Raw genomic sequence first — 11903 nt, 5'->3', positions numbered from 1 at the left:
TCTTGATTTAATTTACACAGACATTTGGGGCCCTGCTCCTATTCTATCTACAAATGGTTATCGTTACTTTGTAATATTTGTGGATGATTATTCTCGTTTCACATGACTTTTTCCTATGAAATTGAAGTTTGATTTTTATGTCATATTCGATAAGTTTCGCATCCTTGTTGAAAGGTCATTCAATTGCAAAATAAAATCCATTCAGTCTGACCTAGGTGCTGAATATAAAAAATTACACAACTCTTTTGTTCAATTAGGAATTCAACATAGACAGTCATATGCATATACACACGAACAGAATGGCCGTGTTGAGCGTAAGCATCGTCACATTGTTGAAACTGGCCTAGTTCTCCTAGCTCATGCTTCTGTTCCTTTAAAATTATGGGATTTTGCCTTTGAGACAGCCACTTATTTAATTAACTGAATGTCATCTTCTGTGTTAAATAATCCCAGTCCCCATCACTTGTTGCATAAATCTCCTCCATCCTACTCCTTTCTTTGTGTCTTTGACTGTCTGTGTTATCATCATCTTCGTCCATACAATCGTCACAAAATGTCATACAGATCATCTCCTTGTGTCTTCTTAGGTTATCCGAATTCCTTTAGGGGGTATAGGTACATGGACCTTCAGACTAACAAGATTTACACATGCAGGCATGTCAGATTTGATGAAGAAATTTTTCCCTTTGCTGCTAAATCTTCTTTACAGGATTTGTCTCGATATCATGAAGCTCCGTGGGTGGAATCTATTTTGACTCATCAACCCGCCACCATGCCCTCGACTGCCATGATCCACCATGCTCCTCCGGATCAGTCGCTGCCTGCCGACGTCTAGCCGGCCGTTTCCGACAATTCTACCACAGCCTCGGCTGACGTCACGGCTCCACTTCAGCGACGGCGAGGACGCCCTCGTGGTCGGTCCACCAGGCCTACCGAACGTACTCAGTCTATGGCTACTCGTAGCAGGTCCGAAGCACCACTTATGGCCTTATCGACTCAGGTTTGTCCTACGGAACCCACATGTTATTCTTAAGCTATAAAATATCCTGAGTGGCGTGATGCTATGGACCAAGAATTCAATGCTCTCTTGCAAAATCAAACTTGGGCTCTAGTTCCTCCCACCACAAGTATGAATGTTATTGGTTGTAAATGGGTTTTCTGGACTCAAAGAAAAACTGATGGAACTATTGAGAGACATAAAGCAAGATTAGTGGCAAAAGGGTTTAACCAAGTGCCTGGCCAGGATTTCTTTGGCACATTCAGTCCGGTGGTAAAACCTACAACTGTAAGGCTTCTTTTATCTTTAGCCTTATCTTCGGGATGGGCTATCAGGCAACTGGATGTTCATAACGCTTTCCTAAATGGTAATCTTGCTTAAAATGTTTATATGAAGCAACCTCTTGGCTATGTTGATACTAATTTTCCATCCCATGTCTGCTTGCTAAAGAGATCTCTATATGGATTAAAATAAGCTCCGAGAGCCTGGTTTAATCATTTGCATGACTTTTTATTAACAGTTGGCTTTCAAGCATCCAAAACATATATCTCTTTGTTCTTTTATTCTAAGGATTCTACCTTAGTCTATCTGTTGGTTTATGTGGATGACATTCTTGTAATGGGAAGTGATCAGGTTCTGGTTTCCCACTTAATATCAAAATTGTCAGCTGCTTTCAAGATCAGACATCTTGGTGAGCCAAATATCTTTCTGGGTATTGAAACTGTTAAATGCAAAGATGGTATTATTTTATCTCAGCAATGATATATGCATGATATTCTTAAACGTGCTGGAATGGCTGGATGCAAACCTCTTTCTACTCATATCCCTATTTCGAAACATGTTCCATTCTGTGCAGATTTGTATGATGATCCTACACAGTACAGGAGTATAGCTGAGGCTTTACAGTATCTCACAGTCACGCGTTCTGATTTATCCTTTGAGGTTAATCAACTATGTCAACACATGCATGCCCCGATTGTATCACACAGCAACAGCTCAAGCGTGTGCTCAAGTATGTCAAGGGCACTCTCAGTCTCAGGTTGCGCATTCGACACTCCAGTTCAAAAGAAATTCATGCATTTTCTGATTATGATTGGGGTGGTTGTCCAAAAGATCGTAAATCCATGAGTGGGTATGCAGTCTTTTTAGGCACTAATCTCATATCTTGGGTTTGTAAGAAACAGAGAATCGTTGCTAAATCTTCCACTGAAGCTGAATACAAAGCTCTGATTGATGTTTGTGCTGAGGTTTTATAGATCGTGTTGCTATTACAAGTCACTAGTGTACCATATGCTTGAGGGGGAATATAAAGACTCTATGTATTTGAGTCAATCTAGATCTCCTACTCCTAGTTACTATATGACTCTTTATTGTATATATTTCCATCTCTTGTACTCATTGTAATTAAATTCAGTTAATACAATTCCATCAGTTCTCATCCTCCCAACATCATGATCTTTTAACTCCAAAATTTTATTACTTACCTGAGTAAATTCAGTTACCAATGTTCAAAATAACAAAGAATTTTATTTATTAGAGTATAGCAACATAGCAACAAAAGGGACTTTGATTTGCAACAGATCTAAATTTAAAAAAAAAAAAAAAAAAAAAAAAAAAAAGAATTGCATTGACTATAAATCTCTCTTCATAGGTAATGTATCTATGGGGAAATCAACTTCCAGCACCCTGTGTAGTCCCCTGGGAAAAACAGGAGAAAAATTAATAATCATTCAATTCATAGCAATTGCAATATTTAAGGGCGTAAAGAAAACAGATCACTACGAATCCAATCTATTAATACAACCAACAATTAATTGCTTTCCGAATTTATATACCTAAAATTCAACAAGTTGGTATGATTTTCAATTGTACCGCAAGTAATATGATAAAAACTAAAATAAATCAGGCAAATTATATCGTGCATGGTGCACTCCAATATTTACCCTAATACACATTCATTTTTTAATATACTATAAGTTCATTTTATGTGTACAGTGTACTATAATTCATTTTTAATAAATTCATTATATTTGATACATGCTCATTTTTAGTGGATTAAGGGTCCACCTTAGCATGTGAACTTGAACCCACGGTACAAATATTGATATAATCAAGCCTTAAATAACATAATGCACCTATTTTTATTTGAGGGGGGTGGGGTGGTCAAAGAATCAATCCAATCCAAGCCACATACAGCCTAACAAAAATGAACCATAAACCAAACAGTTGATAAGAAATGCCATTTCAGCCTAATTTTTTAAACCAAATCTTGTATGATTGACATTATAATCAATCAATGAAGATAAAGAGTTGTCACTGGTAATGAGTCAAATCAATTGGTAAGGTTTAGTAGAAATGGCATTTCCCATATTCTAAAACATCCATCAAGGCATTAACAAAAAGAACAAGCATGATATTGAACAGTTATGCAGATATTCATTTACCACAGACAAATCTGGCATGATGTCCAGGCAGGATCACACCCCTTGGGGAACTCACTGTAACATACAAGAAAAGCTTTCAAAGGTAAAGGTGAGAAATAAGGACCTATTGAACACATAAATGTCAAAAACGAAAATTTATTCATAAGATAAAACAAATGATAACTGAAAGCAATGCTATGCACCCAAAATGAGAATAATTTTAACCAATGGTTCCTTCAGGCAAGCACAAGTTATCAGAAATTTTCAGTTCTGGCAAGTAGCAAACCATTATTTCGTTCCAAATTTTCATATCAAAAAAACTGATGGTATCATGTTAATTGATCGTAAATTAGTAACGCAATCATAATATATTGCTAACACTATAAAACCTTCTAGAGCAACCTCACAATCCGTTTTATGGATGATATTATTTTCCATACATAGCAGGGGATTTTATTAACTTTCTCTAAGCCAATAGAAAATGGTGATTTACCTTTCCACCTGATGGGGTGAATAAAGCTTTAACAGCATTGAAAACTTCATTCACAGGCTTGGCAGCATCAATCTGAAAATATGAAGCTCCAGTTGTATCACAGGTTTTTATTTTCCTTTCCTTTTCTTTGCTAGTCGATGGGGTTAAAAAGAATGAGCTAAAAGATACTACCTTCTGGACCTTTCCCTTTGACTTGTAATATTCAATAACCGGGAGACTAGATTCCATGTAAACGTTAAATCGCTTCCTTATTGTCTCAATGTTGTCATCTTCTCTTCCCTTTCAAGAGAAAAATTAGGAAAGTCATAAAGAGAAGAGCGCAGAAACAAACCTGAAGACATTAAAATGGGAGCATGATGAAAAACATACAATAAAAGGAAATTGTATTCCAAACCTGGTTCCGACTCAAAAGGCGCTTCTCCATCTCTTCTTCATGACAATCAAAGAAAAGGACAAAATCTGGCTGAATTCCAGTCTGCAAGATGTCAAATGTGATTGTGATTATTGTAACAAGAACGCTCATCTAAATGAAACAAATATTGATAAACATGAAAATTTGAAAGATCTGGATCAAACTGTCGCTCATAAGAAACTTACAACACGTTCAAAAGCTGCACGATTCTCCTCATTGCGAGGGAACCCATCAATAAGAAATTTGTCATTGCCATTTTCCTGAATTGCACGTTGGAGAAGGGCAATTGTTACCTCGGAAGGCACAATTTTTCCCTCTTTGATCATGTTCTGAATCATTGTCCTATACATGCAGGAGAAAACTCTTAATTTTTTTTTTAAATCACGAGGAATTATGCAGCTATGGAAAATAAAATTTAAAAAAAAAAATCAGCTATGGAAAAATGTAATGAGGCTTCACTATACTAGAAACTTCACATTTCATATAATAGAATAAGCTGTAAGAACTACAGATATATGAGCATAATACTGGACCAGCAGAAGAACAATAGCAGATTATTGATATTTAAAAATCAGAATATCAAATAAAGTACCCAAAGGGATTGGTATAATAGCACATTACCCATTTTCAGAACCAGACTTGATCTCTGCTCGAAGGAGATCACCAGCACTTAGATGGGTGTACCCAAAATGTTCAACAATATTTGCACACTGGGTGCCTTTACCGCTTCCTGGGCCACCTGTCAAGTTGAAGGATGGAAATTATTAAATGCAAAGGTATATATCTCAAGAATGTAATTGCAGAAACCAAAGGACAGCCATCAAAAGTGAATAATTACAAGAACAGTGCAAACGCCAAATAACATAAAATCGGTGGAACTATAAGATGCATGATCAGCCATTTTTGGAAACTGATGATGACAAGAAAAATCTTATTCACTTGATATGATTGAAGAATAAATGCTGAAATTGAAGTATTCACCTAGGACAAAGACAACCTTAACCTTCTTGTTAATTGGGAGGCTTCCAGTTGTTTCCTGCAATCAAACTCTATTTGTCAAACAACATTGCATGTAAGCACGTCACTATTTCCACACAAATTGATTTTAGAACCAATAAAGCCAATAACAGAAAAAGTCTTCTAATCTAAATTATTCATTGGTTAATCCTAAGAGAGCACCCTATGCTGGTGGAAGGAATTGCTGATGAATTAGTTTCTCCGTGAAAAAATCAATACACACACACATACACACACACATATATATATATATAGATATATATGAAAATTCCTTTTCAATAAAATGTCATCTGGAAGTGAAGCATTCAACTTCAGAGTCTAATTCAGGATTCAAAAACTGAAATATCTTAGCACTCATTCTCAATGAAAACATCAAGAGCAAATGTAAATTTTCAATGACCATATCGATAACGTTTAACACTTACTTAAAAATAATCCGGAGTAGTAATTTTTTTTTTTTAAAAAAATGAAAAGTAAAAGAAAATGAAATATGCAATAAAAGGTACCTTGTTTGCAGAATCCACAACAGTCCCCATGAATATCAAATGAAGAGTCTTAGAAATAGTCTGACTACTCTAAGATCTTAAACTGCAATGACAATCCTGATGGAAACAAAAAAAAAAAAAAAAAAATGATGATTATCCAAGAATTGCACATAAGATTATTGATTCTTGAACTACAAAAATAAAAACTACACAGCATGGTAATGCTTGTGAGAAGTATAGAATAAAGGAGAACAAATGAATATACCATTAGATCCAAAACAAAAACAACAAAAAAAACAAAAACAAAAACAAAACAAACAAAAAAAGAGGATAATTTAGATCAGATATTTGAACAAAAAGACTGCGCTTGCCAATGACTAGACAATCCAAATCAATCAAGCATTCCACTGGCAAACAGAAAATGCAAGTGCAAAAGACCTTTTTAAGGAATAGTTTTATAGGATATTCTGATTGTGAGGTCCACTTAATAGACATGGAAATATCCTGTGAAGGTGCAGGGGAAATGAAAATAAAGTTAGAGTGAAGAGCTGAACTTGTCACATTCATTAAAAGTTAGAATCACTTCCGAGGCAGACAAATGATAGATCTGACTCCATTATGGCGTAACAAACATTTCATGTGATCACGCAATACACCAATGAGACATGCATATGTGATCAATAGCTGACTAGTTCTAAAAACTGAAGGAGATAAAAGACTTAAACTGCACACAATAATACGAAGACCATTCCGATTTACAATACAGGAAGCAATAAAAGCAATACAAAATCGCATGGCACCAATCTCCCATTTATCGGTTTTAGATCTGTTCAAAAAGAACGAAACTCAACCAGATCAACCGGATTACCACTCAGATCAAAGCCAAAACATCCAAAAATTTACAGGGAGATCCGAGAAATAAACCTCAAAAACAATTCAACAATAGCATTAAAAATCAGAAAAAACAATAGCATTAAAAATCAGAAAAAAAATCAGGCAAATGCAATGATAGGTTGAGCAATAAAAATAGAGCAGAAAGCAAGATCTGAGCTTGTTCACCTGGTAGGTAAAGCTTGAAATTTGTTAGGGGTTGAGTACAGCGGACAGGAAATGCGAGGGAAAGGAGAGATAAGAGGAATGGCTATTTATAGGGAGGTCGCGAATGTTTCTCTCTACGCGTTCAGCTGCTTTTCGTCGGCAGAAGACGTGATTTTGCAATTTGGTGCTCTCATCATAATCATTAAGCGGAGATTAGGAGATTTTTCCCAAAATAGTTTCATGTGAAATATATTATTGAAAAAGAGGTAATTCTATTTTATAGATGGCAGTTTACTTTTAGTCACTTTTTATCATAATATTCTATTTTGGTCCTAGTATTATTATTATGATATTATCAATTTTGATCCTCTATAAAAAAAAAAAATCATTGAGATTTTGTTAAATACAAGGGCATTTCGATCTTCAATTATGAATTTTATCCAAAAAAAATAAACATAAAAAATATAACAGGTCGATGCACTTTGTATTAAAAAAGATGGATGACTAAGAAAACAAGTAAGGCAAGAATCCCACAAAGAAGCTTAAAAAAAGACTCAAAAGCTTTGTAAAAAACTTGGATTACTTGAACTCAAAAATTTGCTTGGATTCCTTTTATTGTTTACAATGAGCCCCATAAGGGTATTTATACCTATTCCACCTCCTCAATGGATGATGGAGATCTACTTAATCCAACAACTAAGATTTGCTCTCTAGAATCCTCCAAAGATATCTACACAAGTAGGAAGATTCCCTAATGTTCTAGAATATTCTATATATCTTTACTACCCCTAGTGTTATGTATATGCTTCTAGAATATTCTACCAACTATAGGAAGCTATGGGAAAGTCCAAGATAGGTTTAGGAGGATGTAGGAAACCTCGAAAAGGTGTAGCGAAATGCCCCACACGTTACACTATGCTCATCAATCCGGCACTGTACACCCATCTTTTTCCATTTCTCCACTTGGAGAATTTTATTTTATTTTTTAATAAAACCATAGATTAACTTAAGCCCAAAGACAATACATTACAAAGATAGGGAGGAGGGTTATAAAACCACTCTCGTAGAAATGGACTGCTTAGTTATCGTATGATCGACCCGCTTCACTGATCATTTAGAGAAAGATAAAAACATTCGAGAAAAGCTACTCAATAGGTTTTTTATATCCATAAGGATGACTCCTTAGAACTATATATGTTTTAGACTTTGGACCACTATGAGAGAGTCGGTTTCCACATGCACTCTGTCAAGATGTAAATCATTTATCCAACTTAAAGCCTCCCGGATTGCAGCCGCTTCATCTTCTCTTGTGGTGTACATACCAGACTTCTAGAATTCTTTTGCAGCAACAAATTTTTCTTCCTCATCACGAATGACACAGCCAAAGCCCATTGTTGTATTTTCCTTCTTGATAGATGTGTCCACATTCATCTTGAGAAAACCTTGTTGTGGTCTAGCCCGACATCGTACACATAGCCCGCTCCTGCCGAGCCGTCTTCGAAAGGATCGGGAGAAGTGCTTGAGAAAACTTCTCCTCGGTAATAAAACCGTTTATTCAGGAGCCTGAATCAAAGCTATGTCAGGTAAAAATTATTTCTTAGACTCATGGGAGCTCGGCCCCAAAGCTGTCGAACACACAAACTTCATCGTTTTGAACCTTCGATTTGCCACTTTTAGCTTTATCTACTTAATCCTATTCGATTTTTCGTCCTATGCATTCAATCTTAATATCTACATCAACCTAATCTCGTAATCGGGTCAATATCCCGTATTTATCGTTTAATAACCGTTCAATACTCAGGAGCCAGTGGTGATTGGATTATATCTTTGACCTAGTGGTCAGTTTTAGTTTGAATTTCTCTGGTCAGTCGACCTCGAGGTCGATTATTTTTATTTGTTCATCTTAACCCATCACAGGATCAAGTTCGAATCCACATGTGCTTAAAACCGTGTGTGATTGGTGTACTACAATTTTTTTTTTTTGTCAATTCATCTAATGCTCGGATCGATCACTTATTTTGAAAGACTTGACCTAAGGTCCGGTATCCCTTTGCTGTGTTACCCCCGGTCCAGATCGATTACGATCGGACAATTATGTTTGCCATCAACGTTGATCTGTTTAGGTTTTGATATTTCCGAGTTTTTTAACATTCCCAATTTCCCTACGTTATTGTTAAGATTTGACCTTCTCGATCCCTCTACCAACCCCACTCCCCCTATGGTGTTGAAGTCAGGACAAGTGAGAGAGAGGGGGAAGGGGGGTGGGGAATCGATCAAAAGCAAAAGTTGAAAAGACTAAAAGCGCGTTGCTAGTATGCGAAACATGCATCAACAATATTACTTATTCTTCTTTTTCACATTGGATTTACAAAAAAACTCACAATTGCAAGGCATATTTTTCTCTTCTCTCTCAATCACATATACAAAAATCTAAAAAAAAAAAAAAAAAAAAAAAAAAAAAAAAAAAAGAGAAGAAAACATTGTTTGAAATGCCCTAATAAAATATGACATGATAGTTTTAAAAACTTAGAAAATTATGGCCCTGTTTGATAAATGGGTGTTAGCTGTTAGCTGAATGGGTTAATTAGAGGGTATAATTAGTTGATAATATTAGCTGATTGTAGAAGGTGTTTGGTAAATTAGCTGTTAGCTGATAGCTGTTTAGTATAATTTTCTTTTCTTAAAAAACTAATTGAAAAAGTCGCTTTGAGTAGCTTTTTGAATTTTAGCATTTTGGAGTACAAAAAGCTAATTAACCAAACACTTATATTGATTTTTAAATCAAATCAAACAACTAATAGTAGTCAAATAAACCAAAATTAACCTATAAACTAACTATTTTACCAAACACAGCCTATATATTTATTCCTTGATTTGTGCAATTCTTTTTTCTTTGAGGGTGAGCAAATAGAAGAGATGGTGCTTAATCATTAACAACGGTAAATAACTAATGTATGTTTAAAGTTTCAGTAGGAAAATTAGTTTAAAAGCCCCTGTCTAACATTAATTTATTGTTGCTTTATGATCAAAACAACAATGTCCATGTAGCTAGTCACGTCTTACATTTCCATTCTGCCAATTATCTTCACATGTTCTTTTTTTTTTTTTCTTTTCTTTTTACTCTTCCAAATGTTCTTAGGATTAATACTTCACTTGTTGAAAAGAATAGCTTAAAATGGCATAAAATGACATGTTAAGTGGCTATTTTGTGGTACAATTATCAGTGAGGTCCACTTCTGAATTGAGTCGGGTCAAAGTGGATTCGGATTCTTCGTAGTGAGACGAAGAGATTGATATATTGTACGCTCAAAACGGATAATGGGTGAATGAGATATTGATTCTCAAAGTAGACCCATTAAGTTGGGAAAATAAAGGGAAAAAATAAAGTTTTTGCCCCACATTGGTTTGGGAAGAAGATTTGCCCCACTATTTATACAAGAGCTCTTTTTAGGTTTTTTGAATTGTATAGTATAGAGGCTCTCTCTTGCGCGTAGGGAAAAGCCTAATCTCTTGAATTCCTTACTCCTATATAAGAAATGGTAGAGCAACAAAGTTTTAAGGAATCGCTCGACTCATGCTAAAAACCCTACACCAAACATGAGCCTATCTCTTCTTCTTTCCTTCCATTTTTCTACCGAAAATAATAATCCTTATTTTGTGGGATTATTATTCAATTTTACCCACGGTTACCCAACATCACTTTGCTATGTTTCAACAACTTGTTTGACCCTTTGTTTCAAGTGTTTTGCTGTTTTCTTCTTCTTCTTTTGTACTTTTATTAATATATATATATATATATATATATAAATATATATATATATATATATATATATATATATATATATATATAATGTCTTACAGTTACATTAAGTTCTGACTAATTTATAGTAGAATTGTTATTTATTTATTTTTTTTGGAAACCAGTAGAATTGTTATTAAGTCTCATATACAAAAGATTTCATAGCTTCTCAAAATACTAGTTTTTTACGCGCATTGCGCGATTGGGATAATGCCCAATGCTTTTTTTTAAATAAGTACTTTAAAGTATATTAAGACAGGATTATATTGAAATTGTTCATGCATCGATAATTGAAGGTTGAATTTGCGTATTTAAATAGGTAATTCTTCTCCCAAAGGTTGAGTCCCCAACCCCAAGGGCCCCCCCACACTCCGGCCCGACAGAGCATTGTGGGAAGTTGTAAATCACGGTGACTCAATGGTTCAGCAGACAGGGTCAAATGCTGATACGCACAAGGAATCTGCCCACTTTGGACATAATTCTCGCACTGCCACCGCCGAGGTTCAAACCTTAGTTTCTTCTCCCAAATACTACCCACTAAACCATTGAGCTAAGCCCGTGCGGATTAAATAGGTAATTCTAAGTTTACAAATGCAAGATAATATAGTCAAGATTGATTATAATTGTCGATAAAATAATTGTATAGGTATGGTTGAAACCAAATACGGGACATAAGGGAGAACAAATAAAAATTAGGGCATAAAATATTAAATATATACTAATATTGTTTGAGAAGATTCCGACATTAGGATTTGTGGTTAAGTTCTATTAAGACTTTAATATTAGAATTAGATTAATGGTGTTGTTATGATTCTATATTAGACTTTAATATTAGAATTAGACTAAGGGTGAATTAACGGAAAAATTAAATGGATAATCATATAATTAAGGATAAATTAGAAAATCTTAAAAGAAAAAAAATTAAAACCTGAACAATATGAACCATTCATTTGATTTAATAATTTGGCGGTCATTTTTTCTACCCAATGTTAATAATTAAATAAATTCGCTGGTCAAATCCGCTAACGCTAACCGCTAACTGCTGATTGTCAAACAAGGACATTGCGAGGTAGTTCTCACTTCAATTTGTTGTGTGATTTGAATACTCTCTTTGTCACAAAATCTCTCAAGTAGTTAATATGGTTCGCTTTATTAATTTTTTTTTTTAATTTTTTCATGGTATATATAAAATACTTGGTAAATAAATATATAGCATTATTTTGTATTATAACTTTGATA

At 34.7% G+C, this 11903-nt stretch overlaps 1 protein-coding gene across 2 annotated transcripts; it reads right to left on the bottom strand.

Annotated features, from left to right (window-relative positions):
- Window positions 1–2449: 2449 nt before the first annotated feature.
- On the bottom strand, window positions 2450–7045 carry LOC109163947 (UMP-CMP kinase 3-like). Of its 2 annotated transcripts, none has more exons than XM_019312680.1 (10): window positions 6887–7045; window positions 5849–5944; window positions 5307–5361; window positions 4947–5064; window positions 4511–4667; window positions 4308–4388; window positions 4085–4192; window positions 3914–3985; window positions 3442–3495; window positions 2450–2695 (listed from the first exon to the last, which is right to left on the bottom strand). In XM_019312680.1, exons 2-9 carry the CDS (start codon window positions 5876–5878, stop codon window positions 3493–3495), a joined length of 624 nt encoding a protein of 207 aa, XP_019168225.1. In that variant the 5' UTR covers window positions 5879–5944; window positions 6887–7045; the 3' UTR covers window positions 2450–2695; window positions 3442–3492. The 2 variants fall into 2 exon arrangements, with proteins under 2 accessions (XP_019168225.1, XP_019168226.1); XM_019312681.1 differs by having other exon boundaries at window positions 5849–5896.
- Window positions 7046–11903: the final 4858 nt, after the last annotated feature.

Source organism: Ipomoea nil, unplaced genomic scaffold (assembly GCF_001879475.1).
Source record: "Ipomoea nil cultivar Tokyo-kokei standard unplaced genomic scaffold, Asagao_1.1 scaffold3054, whole genome shotgun sequence".
Taxonomy (NCBI): Eukaryota; Viridiplantae; Streptophyta; class Magnoliopsida; order Solanales; family Convolvulaceae; genus Ipomoea; species Ipomoea nil.
The sequence above is the reverse complement of the archived record's forward strand: the minus strand, read 5'-3'. Positions and strand labels throughout refer to the sequence as shown.

Bases quoted from the DNA above. Each gene is read 5' to 3' on its own strand.
- LOC109163947 (XM_019312680.1), bottom strand. From the start codon at position 5,878: ATGGGGACTGTTGTGGATTCTGCAAACAAG. The intron at 4,389-4,510 runs GTAAGTTTCTTA...GACATCTTGCAG, and splicing joins GTGCAGCTTTTGAACGTGTT to ACTGGAATTCAGCCAGATTT. The intron at 3,986-4,084 runs GTAGTATCTTTT...TCATATTTTCAG, and splicing joins CAAAGGGAAAGGTCCAGAAG to ATTGATGCTGCCAAGCCTGT.